The 27,633-nt window shown below is 37.2% G+C and overlaps 3 protein-coding genes across 6 annotated transcripts in view; 1 reads left to right on the top strand and 2 right to left on the bottom strand.

The window, feature by feature from the left end:
- Positions 1-11,444, bottom strand: part of IKZF3 (IKAROS family zinc finger 3) — a 90,596-nt gene extending 79,152 nt beyond the window's left edge. For both annotated transcript variants that reach the window (XM_047845720.1, XM_047845721.1), the window contains exon 1: positions 11,265-11,444. In XM_047845720.1, coding sequence (XP_047701676.1) covers positions 11,265-11,271 — 7 coding nt within the window. In that variant the 5' untranslated portion in view covers positions 11,272-11,444. The remainder of the gene's footprint in view (positions 1-11,264) is intronic.
- On the bottom strand, positions 940-2,828 carry LOC125158516 (ATP synthase subunit ATP5MJ, mitochondrial-like). Its single transcript, XM_047845724.1, has one exon. It carries the CDS (start codon positions 1,153-1,155, stop codon positions 973-975), a length of 183 nt encoding a protein of 60 aa, XP_047701680.1. The 5' UTR covers positions 1,156-2,828; the 3' UTR covers positions 940-972.
- A 3,868-nt stretch (positions 11,445-15,312) lies between the features above and the next one.
- Positions 15,313-23,236, top strand: ZPBP2 (zona pellucida binding protein 2). 3 transcript variants are annotated; one of them, XM_047845942.1, is made up of 8 exons: positions 15,313-15,536; positions 15,680-15,745; positions 16,891-17,016; positions 18,439-18,600; positions 19,426-19,644; positions 20,278-20,360; positions 22,049-22,229; positions 22,782-23,236. In XM_047845942.1, the coding sequence occupies exons 1-8, from the start codon at positions 15,488-15,490 to the stop codon at positions 22,874-22,876; spliced, it is 981 nt and encodes a 326-aa protein (XP_047701898.1). In that variant the 5' UTR covers positions 15,313-15,487; the 3' UTR covers positions 22,877-23,236. The 3 variants fall into 3 exon arrangements, with proteins under 3 accessions (XP_047701898.1, XP_047701900.1, XP_047701899.1); XM_047845944.1 differs by having other exon boundaries at positions 15,316-15,522; XM_047845943.1 differs by lacking the exons at positions 15,313-15,536; positions 15,680-15,745 and adding an exon at positions 16,433-16,503.
- Positions 23,237-27,633: the final 4,397 nt, after the last annotated feature.

The following is a 27,633-nucleotide window of genomic DNA, read 5'->3' as shown; positions in this document are numbered from 1 at the left end:
GGTTCTGTGTCTCCCACTCTCTCTGCCCCTCCCCCGCTCATGCTCTGTCTCTCTCTCTCTGTCAAAAATAAATAAAACATTAAAAAAATTTTTTTTAAATCAGCATTTAAGGGGTGCCAGCGTGGCTCAGTGGGTTAAGCACCCGACCTCGGTTCATGTCATGATCTCACTGTTCATGAGTTTGAGCCCCACATCAGGCTCACTGCTGTCAGCACAGAGCCTGCTTCAGATTCTCTCTCTTCCTCTCTCTGCCCCTCCTCCACTCGCTCTCTCTCTCTCTCTCTCTCTCAAAAATAAATAGTAAAAATGTTTTTAAAAAATAAAAAATAAAATCAGCAATAAAATATATATTCCAAATACATATATAAAGATGATCCACTACTAATCAAACATGTGCTATGAGAGTGATGATAAGCTACACTGACACTTTTCAAACTGTGGGCAAGTCTGATAAGATTTCAATGTGCACAAGAATTCCCTAGGAGCCTTGTTAAAATGCAGATTTTAATTCAGCAAGTCTGGCCTAAGATTCTGCATTTGTAACAACTGCCAGATGTTGCTGATGCTGGTCCACAGATTATATTTAGATTGGCAAGGGTCTAAAGGATACCTGTAAATGATTTATGAACTAAGATAAACATTTGCTAGACCTCAACTTTGTGTCTAGTACTATACAAGATGATTTTCATAAACATTATCTTATTTAGGCTGTGGCTGTTCTCTTGTAGTACAGTAAACTTAGAAAGATTCTCAACCTAATCTATCAAGGCCAAGTGTCTTCCTTTTATTTTTATTTTTTATTTTTAATTTTTTGCATCTCACAGTTACATCTATTCATGCCACAAAGGAAACAACATGTCTACAAGTGTACAGCGATGTTTCACATTTCTATTCAACAGAGCACAGAACTAACTTACTGAGATTTATAGACGGACTGATGTTCCAGCTGATGTGTATTCCAAGTAAAACTGGTTAATGATGACCACAAGCAAGTGCAGGACTCAAAGTTTTCAAAGCTTTATTTCTTTTATAATCATTCCCGATTTTATAAACAATGAAGCCCATCAACTCCATTCCTCCCCAAATCTCCTGGTACACTTGGGTATAGTAGGGCTTCATGGGGACCCAAACATTTTTAAAAAGGTTTTGAAGCATCTTGGTGAAAGACCCCCAGCTCAGACCACTCTGATGCACACAGTCAATGACTCAGAAAAAAGTGTCCCCCTTTTAGAAAAAATATTTTGTAATACCTCTTTTATCATCATGAATTAAATATAACCTATCCACACATGTGAGTTTTTTTAATAAAGCCCCAACTGTCATATAAAGATAAAAAAATAACAAAATAATTTGTCTTTCAATATGTAAATATACCAGCACAATCATTCTAGAAAACATAATATTATTGTAGTCAGATATATTTGTAGAGTCACCATGAATGTAAGGGCTAAAAATGCAGAAGGATACAGGTTGCATCAATAATGGCAAAAGAGTCTTGGCTCTCAACATAACAAAGAATCATCTTCTCTTCATTTATATAGTAGTTTCATTGCTAGACAATTTAGGCTGTATTAAAACCATCCAAAAATACTTCATGTTTATACATAAAATGGAGTTAGGTTCTGGCAGTCATTAGACATAAAATGTTACTAAGTTTCAGAAAAAGGGATAAATTCCAACCTGGAATGAAGAATGGCTTCCTAAAAGGAATGGCATTTGTGATGGAACATAATGGATGAATGAGGATTTCAGTGGGATTGTGGTGATATTAACAGTGTTGGGAAATCAGGAGACGTTGGTTTGGATTGGAGAGACAGACAATGAGTTAATTTTTGGACTTGTTGGGTTTGAACAACATTAGAAAAATGGGGAGTTAGGAAAAGTAATGCATGTTCAGGGAATACTAAGCAGTCCAGAATAACATTAGAGGACAAACGTTACCTCTGACAAGGTATATTGAAGCTACATTGTGGATTATCTTAAATGCCTTACTAAGAAATCCTTAAAATGGTTTTTCTCAGTAGGGGAGTGACCTGATATTCTAGGAAGATCATTCTGGCAGCAATCCTCAAAATGGATGGATTGAAGGAGGTAAGTCTATATACAGGGTTACCAGCAGAAAAAAACATGTAACAGTCTGAATGGATAGTTTTCAAAATGTTTTCTATGGAACTCCAGGGTTCCAGAGGGCTGCCACAGGTGCTCATCTGTGTCAGGAGAAGGAAAGGGCCAGCAGCTAGGTAGACCTAGCAGTAGTCTCTTGCCTTCTCCCTCCTCTTAACTGGAACATCACACTTGCATCTGTCCCACGTAATATTTTTGTACACAAGGGCATTCTGTTGATAAAAACAAATTTTTTCCTGTTTTTGTGTCTTATCCAAATTCTTATTTAACTGTGAGCATGACCATGGAATATTTCAAGGAGCCATCATATAATCATCAGTGTCACTGTATAGAGTACTAGCTACAAGATCTAAGAGCCATTACATTAATTCTTAATATCAACTTTTTAAAATCATTATGTGTCTCCATCCCTAAATTAGATTACCTGTAAAAATTCTCCAGGTTTTCTTAGGTTTGGGGAAAACAGGACTATATTAGGTCATTGATGTCTGCAATGGAAAACTGTGGAGTCCTTTGAGAATCTCCAAATTTCTTTTATTGAGATGTGCATTGAGGCTGTTGGCTAGGATAATACATAAACTATATACTTGTGTACTCTGGTCTCTCAGTCCTACTAATTTAAATTTGAGGTAGATGGCACAAGAACAGACACTCAGATCAATGGGACAGAATAGAGAACCCAGAAATGGACCCACAAATGTATGGCCAACCAATATTTGACAAAGCAGGAAAGAATATCCAATGGAATAAAGACAGTCTCTTCAGCAACTGGTGCTGGAAAAACTGGACAGTGACATGCAGAAAAATGAACCTGGATCACTTTCTTACACCATACACAAAAATAAACTCAAAATGGATGAAAGACCTAAATGTAAGACAGGAAGCCATCAAAATCCTCTTGGAAAAAGCAGGCATAAACCTCTTTGACCTTGTCTGCAGCAACTTCTTACTCTGGAAGCAAGAGTAAGAAGGGAGGCAAGGGAAACAAAAGCAAAAATGAACTACTGGGACCTCATCAAAATAAAAAGCTTATGCACAGCAAAGGAAATAATCAGCAAAGCTAAAAGGCAACTGACAGAATGGGAGAAGATATTTGCAAAAGACATATCAGATAAAGGGTTAGTATCCAAAATCTATAAAGAACTTATCAAACTCAACACCCAAAAAATAAATAATCCAGTGAAGAAATGGGCAAAAGACATGAATAGACACTTCTCCAAGGAAGGCATCCAGATGGCCAACCGGCACATGAAAAAATGCTCAACATCACTCATCCCCAGGGAAATACAAATCAAAACCACCATGAGATACCACCTCACACCTGTCAGAATGGCTAACACTAACAACTCAGGCAACAACAGATGTTGGTGAGGATGCGGAGAAAGAGGATCTCTTTTGCGCTGCTGGTGGGAATGCAAACTGGTGCAGCCACTCTGGAAAACAGTATGGAGGTTCCTCAAAAAATTAAAAATAGAACTACCCTACGACCCAGCAATTGCACTACGAGGTATTTATCCAAGGGATACAGGTATGCTGTTTCAAAGGGGCACCTGCACCCCAATGTTTATAGCAGCACTATCAACAATAGCCAAAGTATGGAAAGAGCCCAAATGTCCATCAACTGGTGAATGGTTAAAGAAGATTTGGTTTATATATACAATGGAGTATTACTCAGGATGAAAAAGAATGAAATCTTGCCATTTGCAACTATGTGGATGGAACTGGAGGGTATTATGCTAAGTGAAATTAGTCAGAGAAAGACAAATATCCTATGACTTCACTCATATGAGGACTTTAAGATGCAAAACAGATGAACATAAGGGAAGCAAAAATAATATAAAAACAGGGAGGGGACAAAACATAAGAGACTCTTAAATATGGAGAACACACAGAGTGTTACTGGAGGGGTTGTGGGAGGGGGGATGGGCTAAATGGATAAGGGGCATTAAGGAATCTACTCCTGAAATCATTGTTGCACTATATGCTAACTAACTTGGATGTAAATTAAAAAAAAAATAAATTAAATTTTAAAAAACCAAGTAGGATATATAAACAACTTCTTCAAATCAGTAAGAAAAAAGAGAACCCAATTAAAAAATGTGCAAAAAAAAGGTGAGATAGGACTTTTATATACATTATCCTATTTAAACCTTTACAAAAGCCCTAACATTTACAAATTTCCACATATTATTGTATTCCTTCAGGATCACTCACAAAGAGTCAAAACAACAGGTTATATTCACAAATGCCAAGCGTCTATCTTCTACTGAATTATTGTTTATCAAACAAGCTCACAATCTTATTTCTACAATGCATGAAAAATGTTAAAATAATGACTCATCCTAAATTGTTCACCCACTGAATTTTGTTTTTATGGTAGTAAGCAGAAGTGTGTTGGTTAGAATGGTCCATAAAGTCTTTTGTCCTGCTGAAATAATTCTCAAACCAAGACAGGTAGCAAATCGGTGGTTTACACCAGTTACGAATAACTTCTCTCATTTGGTCCCCTTGAATCCACTGGCACACAACTGCTTTAGACAAATATCTCATGCAGCCCAATGGGCCAGCTATTTCTCAAGGTCTGAATGGTACAACATAACATCCACAGTACCAAAATGAAGTTAGGAAGCTTAGCCTTAACAAAGGAAGTTGTAGAACCAAGGGAAAAGGGAGTTTAATTTCTGACAATCACAACTTACGAACTTGCTGAATCTTAGACAATACTGGCTTCCAGAGACTACTTAGTTAAAAAGCATCTATTTCTATCCCAGGAGTTTTTAAAATTTTTTTTGAAGAGAGACTTCATTTTTCAAATGAAATCTTACAGAGATTGCCATACATAAAATACATAGAGGAGTATCTTAGTAGTATACAGTATAGTAAGTTCAAATATGTAATAATTACCAAAAGGTCAAACAATGAGAACAATATGCCTTGTAATAGAAACTAAAAATCTATAGATATGGATGAAACTTACAGCTTTATATCAGCATCAACACATACATTATTCTATATTTTGTCTTGTCAATATGAAAAAAATGAAGATGCATATATATAAAAACTGTTACCACTTGCAAGAGTTTCACCTTATTATTTCAGGAGAGTGTGTTTGTTTGTTTGTCTAGTAGGCTTCACACACAGCACAGAGCCCAGCACAGGGCTTGAATTTATGACCCTGAGATCAAGACTAGAGCTGAGATCGAGTCAGATGATTAAGTGACTGAGCCACCCAGGCACCTGTATTTCAGAATAGTTTTTAAACTATCTTTGTTTCAAAGTTGAATCACTCAAAATATTTAACAATTCTTCACATTCTTTAACTCTGAACATAAAAATAAGACAAGAAGTACCCCCAACACTTACAATAAGTATTTTAAAAATTTATAATATATAATCATGATGTGTTTTTTTTGTTATTGAGCAGTTGGTTACTACACTGTAACAAAAGCATGTCCCAACCACCTTAGCCTGAGCCTTTATAGGTACTTAATTAAACACAGGGAATAGAAGAGTTAATGATGTTCTTAATTCAATAATTTTACATGAGCAAATATGCACAGGAAAAAAACCAAGAGTGCAGAACCGTAATCTTACTCATCACATTTATAAAATGCTAATATTTCAAAGAGTTTCAAAGAGTTGATTAAAAAAGTTTCACTTTGAGGTCAGAGTATAAATTTATACATTGATAATCTTCAACACATTAAAATTTGGTAAATGATACTCATGAAAGTCAAATGAAATTTAAATCAATACACATACATGGTACTGTCTATACTGCATGCAAGCATAAAATCAACTATTAATGAGTATTAGCAAGTCCTTTCCTAATTACAGAGATAAAGATAGATGATAGCAAAAATGATTAGTTGTTAAATATAAAAATTAGTTACTTAGTTTTCAGACTGGAGCTATTATTATATATTAACTATGATGTAATTCCACATCTATAAAAAATGTTTGTAGGTTTGTGAGCATGATCTTTTTTCATATCCACAGCCTACATGACTACTATTACAGGAAACTCTTCTGATGTGCCAAATATTCTGATAAGTTAATAGTCTCTCAAATAGATATCACTTTGCAAGTGAACTGATATGCTGTGTTAGAGAACTCAAATTAAGTAAAGTATATTATTGTCAACTTTAAGAATCAAAACATTTGTTGTGAAAAATGGCTTATTGTGGAAAGTGCAGTGCTTCATTGACATAAAGAATGCTGCAAAAATTTTAAATAAATCCATAAGTTACAGGGCACTATATTATTTTGCCCAGAGTAGAGTCAATATTGGATTAGAAAAAGATGGTACTATTCATATTGTTAGATTTAGCCAACATTCCAGACTCTTCTACCAAACCTTTTACAGTACCTCTGACAAATTAACCAGCATAATTAACTAGTTTCAATGTCATTATTTTCTTTACTCTCTTTGCCCTAAAAGCTGAACAAATAAATAATCAAATGACGAAACACACAGGCAACTCATTCATTAATTTGTTCAATAAATATGACTGTTGTTGTACTATGTGCTGACGAATGGGCTGATGATAAAAAATATGCCTATGCTTTGGAACCTGACAGTCTAGGAATGGCTACAGGTATGTTAACAACCAAAATAAGCAAGAAATCTAGTTAAGTAATCTTTTAGATAATTAGGAGTTATAACTAAAAAATGTAGCTTTGTATTGTTTCATCAGTGATGCTACTGAAATGTTTTCAATTTCTCTTATTTTAAAAAGTTTCCTTTATAAACCCACAAATAATCTGAGGTACCAAAAATTTCATCTCTAAGAACATACATTAACAAATACAATTTGTAATATGCTGCCAATTCTATTGATACAAAAAGTCAGGAGGTAAGTGGATTTTGAATTTTTGACAATGAGTGAAGAGTATTGTTCCATTAATACATTTTATTCTGTTTCATATCTTTTATTAAACACTTACTTTTTATGTCTCTTAGATGAAACACATATCTAATATAATATGGTATCAACTCCACACTATTTTGATTTACTCTACAACACTTTGGACTCTAAGAACTTTAATTTTGGATGCAGAAAGCAGATTTCAATTAAGACTGAAAAAATTATTCATAATCACTGGGGATTAAAGTATTTTGATAGGTTATATAGTAATAATAACTGTTATACATAGGTTACATTTCACATAATCTACATATAATAGAAATATAATTGTTTCATTATTTCATCTTTTTTTAGTGATTCAAAAGGCCTTAGAGTCATCCTTATGCTTTTTAATTATTATAAATACACCAGCTAATGAAGAGTTATATTTTTAAAAAGCTAGATAGCAGAATGCACTCTATATCCTTGTGATGTTTAGAATCTCTTTTCACAATAATTAATGAACCCTTAGCATGAAAACATCATTTATTGAGCACCTACTACAGGCAAGTTTCTGTATTAATCACTCAGTTCTTCTCATACATGGTCTACATTGAATGTCTGATAAAACATCTATGACTAACATTTTAGTACTAAATAAGTGAGTATATACAGTTAATATATTAACAAGTTTATAATAATGTATTAAAAAGGTATTACTGGAAAGTTGTATGCTAATTTTACAGTGTCATTTCTATCTTACTGACTGAGAAAGAAAATTTCTGTTCATATTTGATTCATATTTTAATAGACTTACATGTAATCCTGAAATCTGCTGATGTATAGCTAATAGATAAGATTTTGCCTTAAGGCTAGTTTAGCCAAAAAAAAAAAAAAAAACATTTTTGTTTTCTCTGTTTTTTCTATTATACCATTTAATTAAATACTTTAAAATTTTTCTGAGTTCTATCAAAGAATTGCTAGCACCAATCTCCTACTCATAGAAACTAATTAAATAAAAGGTGTCATATAAACATAATGAAAATTACTTTTCAGCACTATTTTCTTAATTGAATGCAACAAACTGTGAGGGTCTTTTATGAACAGAAACCATTTCTGACACCGAGCACACAAAAATAAAACATACTCTCTGCCCTCTAAGAGCTTAAAGACCAGTGGGGTTAGAAACATTTAAAGAAAGGAAAGGACCTTGGCCTAGGTGAAGGGAGGTGAGGGACCAGTAGGGAGACCACCAGAAGGCATCAGAGAAGGTCATCAGAAGGAGGGCACCTGCAGAGCGAAGGATGAGTAAGCATAACCAGGTAGAAAATGGGCTGAAAATCTTAGTGAAGACATGGAAGTGTGAAATAGCATATTGGATCATAGGAAGTACACACAGGAATTTTCTAAAATTATATTCTGTCATTTTTGTTCCTTTGAACTTTACCATTTCATCCTTCATATGCTCATGATGGAGGGCTAGTAAACTCCACCATTTGGAGGCTATATCTCTGTAAAACTCAACCATCCAAAGCATAGAAAGGGACCTAGAAGTGAAAAATGGCTTCCACAAAAGCCATGTGATAAGAAGCAGAAGCTGACATCAAGGAAACAAAATTTGTTCAATAACCCTGGAATATTTAGTGTAGGCGCATTCAGCTCTGCACAGTTCAAATCCCCCATAAGAATATACTAGAGAACATTACCTGATGGTCAGAATAGTGACTCAAGGTTACCAAGATAAAGTGATCTCTCATGTACTTTGTTTATAAGACAGGGAGGGGGCTGTGTAATAAATACACTTAGAAAGATCTCTACCCAGTATCATTTAAATAGAAAGGTTTTATATTAAATGAGAAACATGCCAATACCTATGAAATCCATTTTTGTGAACCACCTCATTTCTCAACCATAACAAAAAGAAGATACTGTTACTATAACACAAATAACAAAACTTAGCAACATCAAGAGTCTTTGGATAGAAAATACTTAGGATCAAAGATTGTGAGAAAAGAAAAAAGTTACAGCTTTTGATTTATTATATGCATTAACTTTTCATTTTTACATGACAAAATTTCAATTTCAAAGCTTATTTCATCTGAAATCATAATAGAAAGTCTCAATAAACATCTATTGATGAATGAATTTTAAAAAGATTTTGTATGTTGAAGGAATGACTAAACAGCTTCACATTTTACAATAAACTATAGCATGTTAATTTTACCACCAAATTAGGCAGAAAATAAAGGTATTCCATAAAGTATTCTACTTTCTTATACTACCAAGAAATGAGAGGTATACATTCCAGGTCAAATTTATTTATATTGAGACCAAAGTGTCAAGATAATATAAAAATATTTTAAATATCAAACACATGAACCAGATTAGTCAATCTCGAGTAAAGAACTAGATATTTTACTGCATCAAATACTCTGTCCTCAAGTAGCACAACCAAATTCATATCATTAACCTTTTCTTTCAAGTTTTTGCATTAAGCATACTATATACCATCCATCTCTATGGACCTATGAATTTAATCTAGACATATAAACTCACAGTTGATCACGGCCGATATTCCAGATTCCATCTCTTTCCATTTATAGTTTGTGCATTCTAAGCCAAATTCTATACAAGTTTTCATTCCTTTCTTTTTCAGAGAGCCTTTATTCAGGCTTATCTAAAAGTCTTTGTTAAGGGCATTACTATCCCAAATTATGCTATTTATTTAATAATTTCTTTATTTCACATTAAATAAATGAATCCAAGAGTATTAACATTTACAGGGAAACACTCTAGTTTCCATGGATTTACACTATTCTGCATGTTAGTCTGGAGAAGTGAAATGATTAGGAATAAGAAAAAAATAGTGTTGAATATTGATTTATGACTTCACAAAATAAATTCAGCAATTCATTTATAATAATTAAAGCATGAGAATTTTTAAAATTATTTTTTCATAGTGTACAGTGACCTAATATTTTTTCCTGTTCTTGGTCAACAAAGCCTTTACATGTTAACAATTATACTTCATAGACCATTTTTTAAATATTCACAGTGTCAATTTTGAGAGTTATTTTTTAAACCCTAATAATTTAAAATTTTAAAAGCATAGTTTTTCATAAAACACTTGAAGCATTATTCATAATGGCTATTTAAAAGTTGTCATATCCATACTAAACACATACTGTTTATTGACTTATTGTTTGGCATTCTACTTAAAGAAAAAAAATTTTTTATATGGGCCACAGCAGTTAGAAAAATTGTAAGCATACCCAGGTACAAACTGAGGATTCAGGACCACAATATTGCACTTAATTATATTTTGAAGGAAAAAAAAAAGTTCTGCCACATGTATCTTGTATCTCAAAGTAGTTAATTAAATTTATATAACTTTATATACTCTAGATCTAGGGTTGCCAAAGATCAATTCATTATTATGAAAAAACCATGTTATTCATAATATTTATCAAATTAACATTTTAATTAGGTGTCAGTATCTCATTTATTAAGAGAATGAATCCGTTTCTCACAAATTCTAGTTTTCCAAATATCAGCACCTTCCCCAACTTGAAATGCATTCCCCAACTTGAAAATCTTCCATTTTTCAGAGTGTAACAAACCCTTGTTGAAAAGTTTACAACAGTGGTGTGAAATTTTAGTTATCCCAAGTAAGTATATACTGAAATTTTTTGAGAAGTGAGGATAGTTTCACGACTCTCAAAATTAATTCAAATGAAACTTTTTAATTGATCCTGGTTTTTGCTTTGGATAAAGGACCATTAGAAGATCGAGTTCCAAGCGAACCACAAGTGCCAACCAGTTTAAAATTTACTTTCCCCATATGACAGCATTTACTCTTAGAAGAAGAAAAACTGTTAAGTTTAATTCTAAATAAGTCACTCAGGTTAGCCTGAATCCAATGGACACTGAGGCCATGGAAGAAAAAAAAATCCAAAAGAATCAATTATTCCAACCCAGGTTTGCTGCCATTTCAGGGACGCCCATAAGTACTCTTCCTCTGCAGACTTCGAGTTGAGCCCTCATGTCTGACAACCCTTAAGACATAAAATTGCGGAGAAGTTATCATTTCCCAAAGTTAGGTGGGGGGTGGGGGAGGGCAAAATGAGAGATGTTTAAGAACTACACGCTTTGCCCTCTGAAATGCCTCATATTTACTTTTGACAAAAGAAATAAATAGAAGCAAAACCGAGATTCAGAAGGTACTCTCTCTGCTGCGTGCACCGGTCGAGCTTTTCAAAGACCCCTTAGAAAAGAAGCGGGCTGGAGGCTCACCTTCCATCTCGCCGCAGGGCTGGGTTGGGCTGGAGCTGCCGCTCTGGCTACCTGGCCGCTCCACGTGCTCCTGCCGTCGCCGGGACGCAGCGCGCAGCTGGCGGGAGATTCCCGGCGCGGGGAGTCCCCGGGATCGCGCCGCCGCGTCGGCGCAGATTGAAAGGGGCAGGAGCGGGCGACCCGCCGGTGCACAGGGTTACAGCGGCGCTGGCTGGCGGCGGCTTTAAAGCACGTTCACCGCGGAGCGCCCGAGTTCCTCACCTCCAGCCCCTTTTTGAATGTCAAACCCGAGAACCCAGATAGGATGGAAATGGCCCATCAGTAAATTGTCCCAAAGTGTCTAAGAAGGATAATGGATGGGAGCGTAATATATGCGGGAAAGGGGGCTCTGGATTGTTTCTTACAAGTTGAAGTTCAGAGAGGTTTGTCTTAAGTGTAACAAGATCTGGAACTTTTGGTCTAGATTGGGGGATGATAGCCATGAATACTATCAAAGAGAACACATTTCATTTGAAGTATTCTGTTTTTCTTCCTCTGTTTTGCTTTTCACGTGATAATTCTTCGTCCAAGTTTTCAGAAAACTCTAAGTTCAAAAGGATTTGGGCACTTTTATCAACTCGACTTTTTCATTTCGCGAAGCAAAAATTCTCTCACTTTTATTTTCCTGTCTGAGAACTGTTGCCACCACTCACAAAATACTATGCACTCTATTTACGTGTGTTTATTTTCTATTACTCTGACTTCTTCAAAGGAGGATCTAAGCTTACCAAAAAATGCACACACACACACACACACACACACACACACACACACACACATGCTGTATCAGAAAAGTAAGTAAAGTAAATAGAGCTAAGGGGGAGGGGGTGATAAGATAGTAAAATTAACTCAAAGATGTTACTGCACAAAAATGTACCGGTCAACATCTTTCCCCAACATCCCTCCCTCTTTATAGAGGTAAAGCACAAATTTGACTATAGGAAAAGGAAAGGGGAAGTGACCACATAACAATATTTCAAAAGCAGAACTTTTCTTCACATTGAAGTCTAAGGGACATTGTTTTGGTGAATCCTTATAAAGATATCCATTGTTTTGAATTGGACAACATGTGAATGATTCTCAAAAAGGCCACTTCCACCCTTGCTAGAAAATTACATTGTTAGTGTATATTTCAGACTTAAGGTTGGGAGTTTGCGCATCAGCAGACCATATCAAAAGAAACCCACACTTACAAGTTAAAATATACATGTTGTAATTTTATGAATTTTAGTTTATTTTAAATATGCCTTGGTATAGGAGGCACACACACATACATATAGGCATGTGTATCTATATACATACACATACATGTGTGGTGGGCAATTTTTCTTTAATGAGTAAATAAATTGCATTGGCTTTGTTTTAATATCATGACACCAGTGTGGTATCTCTATAGCTTGTAGGGGTTGGAGTTCTACAGGATAGTGTCAATTTTGGAGAAATACTCTAAACACCAAGTCTAATTATAGTATTGAAAGGGGAAATTTGTTGTTTGTTAGTTTCTAAAAGCAAAAATAGCACATCAAAAGTAGCAGAAGAGGAACTGTAAATTTTCAAGGGATGGTTTAAGGATGAATAGTTGTTTGGTTATTAAAAGGATGTAAAAACTTTTATTACACTTAGCAGTGGAACATGTTACTACTCTGTAAATTATTAGTTCAAAATGGAGTATTTCAGACTCAGAGAATGGTACTTAAGGGAATAGATAAAAAGTAGATGCATGAAATAATTTACCTAGCTACTCCATCCTCAAGGAGGTGGATCATAAATCCCCAATCCTTAAGTGTGGGCTGCACATAGTGACTTCCTTCCAAAGTGCACAGTATGAAAGAGAGGAAAAAGAGTAACTTTCGAGTAGAGAAACCTGACAAACACTACCTTAGCCAGATGAGCAAGATAACATCAAGAGTGATAAAGCATGTTGGCAGTATGTATCCTTAATATGATGTGATGGGAATGGCACTTTACCTCTATTGTCTTCCACCCCAGTACCTATAACCTTAGTATAATAATGAGAAACATCAGACAAATTCCAATAGAGAGGCATTCTGCAAAGTACCTAACCAGTGAAGGTCAGGTCAATGTCATCAAAATTGTCATTAACTGTCAAAGTTATCAAAAATAAGAAATGTCTGAAAAACTGTCACAGCCAAGAAGAACCTAAGGAAACATGATGACTTAATGTACTATGGGATTCTGGAGCAGAAAAAAAGGGCATGAGGTAAAAACGAAGGAAACTAAATAAAGTACATGCTTTATTTAATAGTAATGCATCAGCACTGGTTCATTAACTGTATGAAATGTACTGTACTAATGTAAGATGGCAATAGGAGGGAAAACTAGGTGGGAGCACGTGAGAACTCTGTACTATACTCCCCATCTTCCCATAAATCTAAAACTGTTTTAAAATTAAAAGCTTATTTTAGAAGAATGGACACGTACTTTCAGCAAACAACCACGACTCGTTTAGTTTAGTCTCTCCTCACAGTAAAGTTTATCACACAGGATTTATAAGGATCGATTTACTTATAATAACTGGGAAGCTACCCAAGGTACTTTGACTAACACTGGAAAGTCAAACTACTAGGGAATTAAAGATAATGCCTAAATCTGTCTCCACTATCACCACCTTAAGAAAGGAACAGTTGAGGGGCGCCTGGGTGGCGCAGTCGGTTAAGTGTCCGACTTCAGCCAGGTCACGATCTCGCGGTCCGGGAGTTCGAGCCCTGCGTCAGGCTCTGGGCTGATGGCTCAGAGCCTGGAGCCTGTTTCCGATTCTGTGTCTCCCTCTCTCTCTCTGCCCCTCCCCCATTCATGCTCTGTCTCTCTCTGTCCCAAAATAAGTAAACGTTGAAAAAAAAAATTAAAAAAAAAAAAAAAGAAAGAAAGGAACAGTTGAGACTAAACCATGAATCTAGACACAGTAACTGACATGGGTGGATCTGACTCACTGAGTCACATTTCATGGCTTCAGCTATGTAGGTATAATTAACAGTGACTCAAAATGAAACCACTGACAAAGGTTGCTCCTGGACCATCTGAGATAGTCCAAGTACTGACTTGGCTCAAAGGAAATAAAACTGAAAACTCTTGATCTCACCCCAAATAATCATTCTGCACCCTGTCTGAACCTTGGTCTCTTTACCCACCAGCTTACTCAAAACCACCACCCAGGGTGTCCCACCGCTAAGAAATAGACAACAAACAGGCCACCAAACTGGTAGCCAAGAAGGAACCATGAATGACGGGGCACGGTCTCTTTCAGAGCTCTGTGATCTCGACTCATTTGTCATCCATCCCCACAGGCAAAGCAGAGCTGGGGATCTTGCCCTTTCAAATGGGCCCGTTTTCAAAAGAAGATTACTTCACAACCCTAGATAAATTTGCATGGGGGTCTCCCCACACCCTCTGATACTGGGATGTGGAAAATAAAGGTTGAATGCTCCTCTCGAGTGGGAAGGGCTGGAGATGCCTTGTTGGCGCACTAGTGGTTCCTCGGGTTCTTCGTTTGGGGGGTAGGAAATGCAGTTAGGTAAAAATCGGGTGGAAGAGTTTGGAAAAGATTGCGCACACAACTTCAGGCAGAATTCATGAGAACCAAGGCACAGGAAATTTCCACAAGCTCTTTGTGTCCTGTGGGGAGGAAATTTCTCCGACGCTTCTCCCGCTCTCCGGTCCTCATGCAATTGCATCTCTCACTCGCCTTACCCCATCGTCCCACTGGGGGCCCAACAGTGTTCCTCTCGTAGATCTCTTCAGCCTCCAGAAAGGTTAAGTAACCGAAACGTGCAGCCTTGACTTTTTTAACTTTACTCTTTCCTTCTCCCAGGAGCCGTTCACAGAATTAAGTCGCGGAGAGCGCGGGAAAATGACACCACCAGTCGCCAGGCGTGTGGCGCGAGGCACTCGCACGAGGGCAGCCGAGTGTGCGCGAGAGGGCGGGGCACTCGCCTCCGGCGCTCGGGCCCAGCGCGCGCCGGCCCCGCCCCCGCGCGCGAGCTTCCGGAGCGCGCACGCGCGCTCTCCTGCGCATCCACTCCGCGGTAGCGACGGACGGGTAGGGGAGCTGATCCCGGCGGTTTGCTCCGCTCTGTGGAGGAGAGATGGGGAGGCGTTGGGCTGGGGCTGAGGTAGGAAGGAGCCCGCCCCTCGACGCCTCCCTCGACGCTAGCCCCTGAGCCGTGATGCGAGCGTGGGTCCTACTCTCTGCGGTGCTCTGGTACCTCACTGGAGGTGGGGCTCCTCCCGCTCGGTCCTCCCCCCACAGCCTTGTCCCTCTTCCCAGTCCTGCCCCCTCCGCTTCTCCCCGCCCTAACCCCACTCTGAGCCCCGGCTCCTCTTCTACCGAAAAAGTCAGTGGTTTCTTTCTTCCGCAGCTGGAGGTCGGCGTTCTTCGGAACGCACAAGCAAAGGTTTCATTTATGGCAAGCCGGGACACCCAGGTACTAAGGACTCTTCACCCGCAGAGTCTGTCAGAAGAGCGCGGGGAACAGTGGACCTGCTTAAGGTTCTTCCAGCGGAGGGAAAGGGAGAGAAAGTTAATTGACCATCCACCTGGTGCTTGGCACTCTCGTCCTTTCATCCTTACAGAGACCCTGCTACACCTTAGTGTATCACCTGGCCTAAAGCCGCACAGCTCGTAAGGAGCTAGGATTCAATCCAGATCTTTCTCTGATGCCACCTTTCTTCCAAGCATCTCTACTGCTTTGCAACATGCAAGGCCCACTCAGAGTGATTTCCAGGGCTGCAAGTCCTCTGTTTGGAGTTCCTACACATCCTTTAAGGCTCCGCTCAAATGTTGTTTATCACTATGATAACATTTCCCCCCCCTCCCCAAGGAAAAATTGGTCCCACAGGCTAACTTGAGATAACTTTGGGATAACTTTGGGCATTTGTCCTGTTTGGAAGCTCTCCATGTTTGGAGTCCCTCCCCTTTTCACCGCCTGCCAAACCGTGGGACGGTACCTTCTTTGTATGTTCAGGGGCTGGCATTCAGTAGACTATTTTTTATTATTTTTTTTTAATTTTAAAGGTTTTTTTTTTTTTAATTTATTTATTTTGAGAGAGAGTGAGTGCCAGCAGGGGAGAGGAGTGCAAGCATGGGAGGGAGAGAATCCCAAGCAGGCTCTACCTGCGGGGAGCCAGACCCAGACAGAGCTGGATCCCAGGACTCTGGGATCATGACCTAGGCGGAAACCAAGTAAGCATCTGAGGCTCAGCCCACTGAACCACCCAAGGGCCCCCCTTTTCTGATCTTTAAATTGATTCCACTAACCCTTCAAAAAATTGATTCAAGTGAGTTCTGAATCTGTACATTAAAATGAACTAAATGCATCATGTACATTTTTATAAACAAAACTATAATATCACAGAAAAAAAAAGAATATTTACTATCAATCTAGAGTTTTAAAAACTTGTAAGAAGCAAGAAGGAATTTATATTCATATTCTAAATGTTATAATGATAGGCTATTTTTTCAAATAGGGAAATCCAAAAAGAATTAGTGTGTCCTTGAGACAAAATGGTAGGACGTGTATTTCTTAATTTTGCTAATAATATGGCTATATGTTATTTTATTTTGTCACAGTGAAATTATATGTAAAAATACATCATCATAGCCCAGTCCTTGTCTGTATGGATTTTAGACGTGCTAAAAAAGAAACAGTGGACCCCACCTACATATGGATTGGGCCTAATGAAAAGCCATTAACAGGTAATTTGTTTGATATCAGTATCTTCTTTTAAATTTTTTTTTCAACGTTTTTTATTTATTTTTGGGACAGACAGAGCATGAACGGGGGAGGGGCAGAGAGAGAGGGAGACACAGAATCGGAAACAGGCTCCAGGCTCTGAGCCATCAGCCCAGAGCCTGACGCGGGGCTCGAACTCACGGAGCGCGAGATCGTGACCTGGCTGAAGTCGGACGCTCAACCGACTGTGCCACCCAGGCGCCCCTCAGTATCTTCTTTTAAAATGATATGGACTTTTTAAAAAAGAAAAGCACTGTCACTTATTAGAATGAACAAATTGAAATTTAATTTTTTTAGTGTTTATTATTATTTTTAATGTTTATTTATTTCTGAGACAGAGACAGCATGAGTGGGGGAGGGACAGAGAGAGGGAGACACAGAATCCGAAGCAGGCTCCAGGCTCTGAGCTGTCAGCACAAAGCCCAACTCGGGGCTCAAACTCCCAAACCGTGAGATAATGACCTGAACTGAAGTCAGTCGCTCAACCGACTGAGCCACCCAGGTGCCCCTAGTGTTTGTTTATTTTTGAGAGCCAAAATCAAGTCAGTGGCCCAACTGACTGAGCCACCTAGGTGCCCTGAAATTTATTTATTTTTTAAATTATTTTTTTAAAGTTTTATTTATTTATTTCAAGAGGACAGAGACAGCGTGAGCAGGGGAGGAGGAGAGAGAGAGGGAGAGAAAGAGAATCCCAAGCAGCCTCTGCGCTGTTAGTACAGAGCCTGACACAAGGCTCGAACTCACAAAACCGTGAGGTCATGAACTGAGCCAAAACCGAAAGCTGGATGCCTGGGCCATGCAGGCACTCCTGAAATTTAATTTTAACTGGGGTTTCACTTGCTCCATACTTAGACAAATCATGTTATGTATCTTGGTCTGTGCCTTATTTTCTCTGTATGTAAAAACCAGCATACAAACCTTTTGTACCTTACTTCTCAGAGCGGTATTAGTTCAAAAGTTTTTATAAAACCTAAAAGTTATCTTTGTAGTATCTGTATTGGAGATGAATATCCAATATATACTTTTTCATGATGTTAGAAGAGTTTTGGGGAATATTAACATTAATTTCTGTTTTACATGAGGAAATTGTGTAGTACTACAGAGCAGTATAATTTCATTTACTAAGTTACCAGCATAAACCAATTGAAATTAGAGGCCAAGAACCAAGTTAAAGAAAACCAAAATATATTTCAAAAGTGTGCTTACCTCATGTGGCTTTCCACAAGAGTATAACAGAATTAAGATTTCTTTTAATTCTTGAAGTTAAATGTTTAAATAGTCCATTAATTTTTAAATTTTTGTATTTATTTGTAACCCCAAGTTTACTAAATAGTGTCTGAATTGTTATATGTTAAACAACCAAATAATTTACTATTTATGTTTAGGAAATAATCAAATAACTATAACTAAAACAGGAAAGCTGATGGTGAAAGATTTTCTGGAGGCTTTGTCTGGACTTTACACATGTACTCTTTCTTATAAGACTGTCAAAGCAGAAACCCAAGAAGAAACAATAGTAAAGCAGAGATATGACTTTATGATCTTTGGTAAGACTATGGGCACATTTTAACTTATACATTTAGTTTGGATAAGAATTAAGTGTATGGTCTCTTCATTTAGTGAGAATGACCACACAAACTCTTTTTTTTTTTTTTTTTTTTAATTTTTTTTTTTCAATGTTTATTTATTTTGGGGACAGAGAGAGACAGAGCATGAACGGGGAGGGGCAGAGAGAGAGGGAGACACAGAATCGGAAACAGGCTCCAGGCTCCAAGCCATCAGCCCAGAGCCCGACGCGGGGCTCGAACTCACAGACCGCGAGATCGTGACCTGGCTGAAGTCGGACACTTAACCGACTGCGCCACCCAGGCGCCCCCACACAAACTCTTAAATTGACATCTAGATAGTATGTCCTTAACAATCCTCTTTCAGCCTCCCACTTCCCACCCTCTAGGTATGCAAGTATAATCTACCATATCACAATTTTGCCAAGTAATTTAAAAACTGATGTTAATTCTATAAAAGCAAATTGATGATCCTTTTCACTGGACTGTCCTGAGAGCAGTGACACTTTCTGCATTTTAAGCTATTCCACCATTTTATTTTTTTATACTGTTAACATATCTATCTATCCAGCCATTTCTTCTCTTGTACTGATTAGATAACATATCAGATGAAAACAACCTTTTTTCATTAAAGTTATTAGTTTTATATATTTTTTGAGAACAAACTGATAAAACGTTTTTATTAGATAAATTTCTATGCTGATTTGCAAGATTAATGGGATTTCATATTGCATGTTATTTGCAAGTTCTTTGGTAGAAGAAATTAATGGTAAGCACAATTGTTTTTATTCTCATAATTTTTTAAAGCCTATCGGGAACCTGATTACTCATATCAGATGGCTGTACGTTTTACCACAAAGTCTTGTGAAGGAAGATATAATGACCTGCTTTTTAGAGTGCTGAAGAAAATCTTGGATAATTTAATCTCTGATTTGTCATGCCATGTCATAGAACCATCATATAAATGCCATTTTGTTAAAATTCCAAAACATGGCCTCATACATGAGCTATTTATAGCCTTTCAAGGTAAAAAAAATTTTTTAACATTTCTTTAATGTGAGATATCTTACAAATAGTAGGCCCTAAATGTTTGTTACGCACTAAAGTATATTGTTGGTCCTAGCCTGGTTATGGTTTTAAAAATTAATGTTTTAATTATTTACCTTAAACGACGATATATTTTTGCTTACCTCTTTTTAATTTTTTTTAAATAGGCTCCATGCCCAACATAGGGCTTGAACTCACAACCCCAAGATCAAGAGTTGCATGCTCTACTGACTGAGCCAGCCAGACACCCCTGAGCTGCTTATCTTTTAGAAGTCAATATCACTTTATAAATATGGCCTTTAACTATGCAGCTAATATTTAATTTATAAATTCTTATAAAATTTTAAATTGTATTTTTGAGAAGAACTTAATAAAAGAGAAGAACCAAACCAAATTTATTTCCATTCATTTTAAACCCTTGTAGTTACTTTGATTAGCCCCCAGATGGAGTGAAATAATAATGTATAAATTATTCAACTTGTGTATTTTACTTTATCACTAAGATTAGATAAACACATGCACACATGCATACTAAATTCAGCACTGGAGGCTTTGTTGGAATGTTTGGAACTTTTTAGAATTCTTTTGTGAAGGTATTTTATTTCTCTCCAGTTAATCCTTTTGCACCAGGGTGGAAAGGTGCATGCAATGATTCTGCTGACTGTGAAGATATCACTAATCATAATATCCTCCAGGTAAGAATTTCAATGTAGGGGGAAAGTATTTGAGTAGTTAACAAAGCTGTGTAAAAATTGTGAATACTTTATTTTACTAATTTAAAGTTTCTTCAAAAATCTATTCCTCCATGTTGTGAATATTTATCAATAATAGACATTCTAAGCAGGTAGATTTAAATTATTCTTTTTAAAAATATAAAGTATTATTGATTTTTGGCTTTAGTTTTTAAAAATTTTTTTAATGTTTATTTATTATTTTTGAGAGAGAGAAAGAGAACACGAGGGCAGGGACAGAGAGAGAGGGAGACCCAGAATCTGAAGCAGGCTCTAGGCTCTGAGCTGTCAGCACAGAGCCCAATGCGGGGCTCAAACTCACAAACTGAGAGATCATGACCTGAGCTTAAGTCAGATGCCTAACCCACTGAGCCACCCAAGTGCCCCTAGTTTCAGTTTTTATTTACTATTTATTTATTTGTTTATTTATTTATTTATTTTTGAGAGAGAGAGAAAGACAGAGTGTGAGCAGGGGAGGGGCCGAGAAAGGGAGACACAGAATAGGAAGCAGGCTTCAGGCTCTAAGCTGTCAGCACAGAGCCCAAAGCAGGGCTTGAATTCACGAAGGGTGAGATCATGACCTGAGCAGAAGTCGGACACTTGACTGGCTGAGCCACCAAGGCGCTTCCCACCCACCCCCCCCCACCCCCACCCCCCCACCCCCCCCACCCCCACCCCCCCCACCCCACCCCCCCACCCCCACCCTCACCCCCCCCACCCCACCCCCCCCACCCCCACCCCCAACCCCCCCACCCCACCCCCCCCACCCCCACCCCCCCCACCCCACCCCCCCCACCCCCACCCCCCCCACCCCCCCACCCCACCCCCCCACCCCCACCCCCACCCCCCCCACCCCCCCCACCCCCCCCCCCCGCTGCCACCAACCACTGGTTTCAGTTTTTAAAGCAGAGATTGTGAGAGTCTGGGCCATCTCAAGATGTTTTGTTTTGGAATAATACATCTAGAATAATATGTAGCTCTCCAGGTTAATATTATGTATTTCTTCTATGATAGAAGAATGGACCCCTGGTTTTTGTTTCCCAAATGGCAACTAAGTAGCATCTTGAAGAACAACCCCACAATCATGTAATCCTAGGTTAAACCAGTAGTTCTTCCAAAATTGTATCTATGCTGGTCATTATAGTTGCTTTCCCTCTGCCATTCTCAGAAGCTAAGGACATAGTCTAAAAAAATCCCTTTACTCTCCTGATTTAGTTCCTTGAGCCCTTAATATTGTGCATGGCTTATGGAAAGCACTCAGTGAATATTAATTATTATTAAATTCTGTGCTCAAAAAATAAAATGTACATTATTAGTTTTAATGCTGATTGGAGAACAGTTTTGGTTTCCATTTTGCTTGGCTCTTTGGAATAAGAAATAATGAACTCTCAGTTGTCTACACATGGAATAGACATGCTGCAAATAATTTAAACCTTAATTTAATTTTTCTTAACCATTGCACATATGAATTGATAATAATTGATAAGGTCAAGGCTAGACTAATTTTCGTATTTACACACAACTTTTTAGGAATTCATCTGTTGCATAAAGCATGACATGTTTGTACTATGTTTCATCGCCTCTGATACAGGAGGATAAATTTGGTTCACAGTTTAGTAACTGTACTTCTCTCTGGTATTTTAAAATCTTAGGCAAGAGATCGGATAGAAGAATTTTTCCGGAGCCAAGCATATATTTACTACCACGACTTTAATAAAACTATACCAGCTATGCATTTTGTGGACCACAGTTTTCAAGTAGTACGTATGGATAGCTGTCGTCCAGGCTTTGGAAAAAATGAAGGTCTACACAGTAATTGTGCTAGCTGTTGCGGTAATTATAAAATATAAATATCTAAATATTTAGATTATATAGTCAGAAGAATAGATGAATAATTCCCTTAGGATAATTGAATATAGTGATTCTTTCACAAAAAGTTATATTTAAAGGGAAGTAAAATTCAAAGCCCAGATTTCTAAATATAATTATCTTCATGTATATTAATTTTTCCTAATTCATTCTTTTGTATTATAATACATCTCTATAGTATTCTGAGTTAAGCTGCTAGGCTATGAAGGAAAATGACAGAATGGTCCTACCTAGAAAACAGCATTAGAAATAGGAACTTGTAAATGGGGCACTGCAAAAGATACTATAAAATGCTGATTTTTAAGGAAAAAATAGGATTCTGACTTTCTCCTACCTTTAAGATCATCAAATTACAATGTTTCAAACTCATAATCTTTCACAACTTAATTGGCTGAACATTACTCAGTATAACATGGGTATAGAAACAGTGTGATATTGAGGGCAGATTTATATTACTAGTATAAAATACCTCTAACTGAAATTATAATAATCTACTCCATGTTTTTTCCTCTACAGTGGCTTGTAGTCCTGGGACTTTTAGTCCTGATGTTGATGTTACTTGTCAAAACTGCGTTTCTGTCCGTATTTATGGAGCTAAATCTTGCACATAAACTTCAAACAAAAAATCGTAATATGAAGACTAGAGGTGAAAGTATTGTTACTTGCTTGTGGAGGTGGGGAACATAAGATAATTTGTTCACATCCCAGAGCATCATAGATCCATTAAGATCAGTAAGACCAGAACATTGGAAAACATACATTTTAGGAACTTTAAAAAGATAGTTGACATGGCATTTGTAAGAAGGAATTTAATATCTCCAGTGTACAAAGGAAAGTGTATTAGTGGATGATTTTCAATGAAATATGTTTTGGTGTTTACAAACTGAATTTGTTGCTCTGTACTTAAGGGTATATTAAGATCAAAAAGAGTAGCGAAGTATAATATAATAAAAAACTTTGTACTTCCCATATATTAATTTGTTTGAAATCACTCTGATATGATATAAAGGCCTATATTTTACCGTTGTAATTAGAACCAAAAACGTTATTTATTTTGGTCCCTTTGCTTTTAGTTTTTAAAATAATTAAGACTTTTTGGGGCGCCTGGGTGGCGCAGTCGGTTAAGCGTCCGACTTCAGCCAGGTCACGATCTCGCGGTCCGTGAGTTCGAGCCCCGCGTCAGGCTCTGGGCTGATGGCTCAGAGCCTGGAGCCTGTTTCCGATTCTGTGTCTCCCTCTCTCTCTGCCCCTCCCCCGTTCATGCTCTGTCTCTCTCTGTCCCAAAAATAAATGTTGAAAAAAAAATTTTTTTTTAAATAAAATAATTAACACTTTTTAAAAATACAGTTTTAGATTTATAGAATAACTGAGATACTAGAGTTCTACATACCCACTCCAGCTCATGCCATCACCCCTTTCCGGTTTCCATTATTAACCTCCTGCGTTAGTGTGATACATTTGTTACATTAATGAACTAATGTTGATACATTATTATTAACTATAGTTCATAGTTTAAGGTTCATTCTTTGTATTATACAGTTCTGTGGGGTTTGATGAATGCATAATGCCTTGTGTTTACCATTACACAGTTTCATACAGAATAGTTTTCACCACCCTAAAAATCCTGTGTGCTTTACCTATTCATCTCTCCCTCTTGCTCCACAACCCTTCACACCACTGATTTTTTTATTATCTCTATAATTTTGCCTTTGCCCAAATGTCATGTACTTGGAATTATATAGTGTGCAGACTTTTCAAGGCTTGCTTCTTTCACTTAGTAATATGCATTTAAGATTCCTCCATGTCTCTTTGTGACCTGATCATTTTTTATTGCTGAGTAATATCCCATTGTATGGATTTATAAAGGACATCTTGGTTGCTTCTAGTTTTGGGTGATTATGAATAAAGCTGCTGTAAACATTTGTGTGCATGTTTTTGTGTGGACATAAGTTTTCAACTCAATTGCATAAATACCTAGAAGTGTGATTGCTGGGTTGTATGGTAAGAATATGTTTAGTTTTGTAAGAAACTGACAAATCATCTCCCAAATTGGTTTACCATTTTTGTGTTCTCACCAGCAATTAATGTGTTCTTCTTGCTTCTCATCCTCACCAGCTTTTGGTATTTTCAGTTTTTTGGATTTTGGACATTCTGAGGTATATAGTGGTATTTCATTGTTGTTTTAATTTGAAATTTTCTTAAAATTTTTTTTCAACGTTTTTTATTTATTTTTGGGACAGAGAGAGACAGAGCATGAATGGGGGAGGGGCAGAGAGAGAGGGAGACACAGAATCGGAAACAGGCTCCAGGCTCTGAGCCATCAGCCCAGAGCCCGACGCGGGGCTCGAACTCACAGACCGCGAGATCGTGACCTGGCTGAAGTCGGACGCTTAACCGACTGCGCCACCCAGGCGCCCCTAATTTGAAATTTTCTAATGACATCTGATGCTGAGCATCTTTTCATATAATTATTTGTGTATCTTCTTTGATTAAGTGTCCAGATCTTTGTTCATTTTTTTGTTGGATCGTTTTATTCTCTTATTGCTGAGTTCTAAGAGTACTTTGTATATTTTAGCTACAAGTTCCTTACATGTTTTGAACATATTTTCTCCCATTCTTTCCCTTCATTCTTTTAACAGTGTCTTTCATTAAGCAGAAGTTTTTAATTTTAGTAAAGTCCAACTTAGCAGTTTTCTTTCATGGATCATGCTTTTAGCATCATACCCCAAAACTCTTCACCAAACCCAAAGTCATCTAGATTTTTTTCGTTATATTCTAGAAAGTATATAGTTTCATGTTTTGCATTTAGGTCTAAAATTAATTAATTTTAATTTTAAATAAATTTAATTTATTTAATTTAAAATTTAATTTTAAATAAATTTCCAGATTTATTTATTATTTTTATTTATTTGCATATGGATGTCCAGTTCCAGCATCATTGGTTGAAAACACTATCCTTCCTCCAATGAATTATCTTTGCTCCTTTGCCAATGATCGCTTGACTACATTTGTGTGGGTCTGTGTCTGGGTTCTCTATTCTGCTCCATTTATCGATTTGCCTATCCTTTCATCAATACCATGTTTCTTGATTGCTGTATAGTACATCTTAAATTTGGTTAGTATCAGTCCTCTGACTTTGTTCTTCTTTAGTATTGTGTTATTCTGGATCTTTGGCTTTCCATATAAACTTTAGAATGAGTTTGTTGAAAACCCCCAGATGACTTGCTGGGCGTTTGGTTGGAATTGCATTAAATCCATAGGCTGACTAGGGGAAAATTGACATCTTAAAAATACTGAGTCTTCCTATCCAGGATCATGTGATAGCTCTCTATTTAGTTAGGTCTTCTTTGATTTATTTAATCAGAGTTTTGTAGTTCTCCTCACACAGATCCTGCACATACTTTCTTAGATTTCTATATCTAAATATTTAAAGTTTTTGGTGCAAAACTTTTTTATTTCAAATTCCAGATGTTCATTGCTGGTATTTAGGAAGGCAATTGGCTTTTGTATATTAATTTTATATCCTGTGATCTTACTGTAATTACTTATAAATTCCAAGACTTTTTTGTTGATTCTTTGGGATTTTCTACATAAACATTCATGTTATCTGTGAACAAAGACAGTTTGGTTTCTTCATTACCAATCAGTATATCTTTCATTTCTTGTCTTATTGCATTAACTAGAACTTCCAGTATGATATTGAATAGGAGTGATAAGAGGGGACATCCTTGCCTTGTTCCAGATCTTAGAGAGAAAGCATCCAGTTTCTCACCAGTAAGTATGATGTTAGCTATAGTTTTTTTTTAGTAGATGTTCTTTATGAAGTTGAGGAATTTCTACTCCATTCCTAGTTTGCTGAGAGTTTTTTTTTTTTTTTATCATGAATGGGTATTAGATTTTACCAAATGCTTTTTCTGCATTTACTGATGTGATAATATGATTTTTTCTTCTTTAGCTTGTTAATGAGATGGATTACATTCATTGATTTTCAAATGTTGAACCATCCTAGTATATTTAGAATAAATCCCGTTGGGTCATGGTGTATAACCATTTTTATATGCTGTTGGATTTGATTTGCTAATATCCTGTTGAGGATTCTTGCTTTTATTTTTATGAGATGTTGGTCTGTAGTTTTCCTTTCTTGTAATATCATTATATGATTTTAATAATAGTATTGTTTAGTATCAGTATTAACATTGTAGACATGTGAGCCAGTCAGGATCCTCTTACGAGTCAGGAAACACAAAGTAATTTGAACAGGAAAAGTTTAATATAAAGAAGTACTACTATAACAGAGGATTAGAATAGCAAGGAATTGGCTAGTAAGATATAAAAATAACACTAAGAATATAGGAATAGTAGATATAAAGAGCAGCTACTGCCACTAGGACTGAGATGGAGTCTCCAAGAAAGAGCTACCATCTCCCAGAGCAGACATCCAGACCTTATTGAAGAGGGCACAACCATGGGTCACCGAATAGCAGATGTCACCAATGCTGGAAATTCACTCTCTGTAACTTTCCAGAGATCCACCCTCTAGGGTGCCAAGGAAAAACTGTTCATGGGGAAATTTCTCAGTCTACAAAATCACACAAGGAGGAAAGGTTGTTGGCAAAGCTGCTGGCCACCATGCACTGTGGCATATGGACACTGGAAATATTACACATACTACAGGAGCCTGACAAGGCAATAATCCAGAACCAGAAAGAAAGTTCCTTTCCTCCTGCAGTGTCACTCCAACATCATCTTCTGACAAAATTTAACACTGTGCCAGCTGGTGAAGGAAAACATTTACAGGGCCCAGATCCATTTTCACAAAGCAGACAAAAAAGATATATTTGGAGCTGAGAGGCAATAAATAATAACTGGCATGATGCAACCCTTTAGCTAGTCAACTTCCATATGCACCTTTGATTAATTTTTTTAATGTTTATTTATTTTTGAGAGACAGAGAGAGACAGCATGAGTGGGAGAGGGCAGAGGGAGAGAGGGAGACCCAGAATATTAAGCAGGCATCAGGCTCTGAGCTGTCAGCACAGAGCCTAACACAGGGCTCGAACTCATGAGCCATGAGATCACGACCTGAGCCGAAGTCAGACGCTCAATCGACTGAGCCACCCAGGCACCCCTCCATATGCACCTTTGTACACATGTTTGAACTCTTGTGCATTGACAGTTTCTATTTCTACCTGAGGAGATACAGCTATCCATCCTACAAGTATCCACCATTTCCTAAAAACATAGAGAAACATAGTCCCAGTAGTCATTGTTTTTATTCCTAGCCATATTAATTATTCCTCAAATTCATTCACAGAACCATTCAGTTTCCTAAGAACTAAATTGTAAAATTAACTTCCAACAACTTGAA

Source organism: Prionailurus viverrinus, unplaced genomic scaffold (assembly GCF_022837055.1).
Source record: "Prionailurus viverrinus isolate Anna unplaced genomic scaffold, UM_Priviv_1.0 scaffold_35, whole genome shotgun sequence".
Lineage (NCBI taxonomy): Eukaryota > Metazoa > Chordata > Mammalia > Carnivora > Felidae > Prionailurus > Prionailurus viverrinus.
The sequence above is the reverse complement of the archived record's forward strand: the minus strand, read 5'-3'. Positions and strand labels throughout refer to the sequence as shown.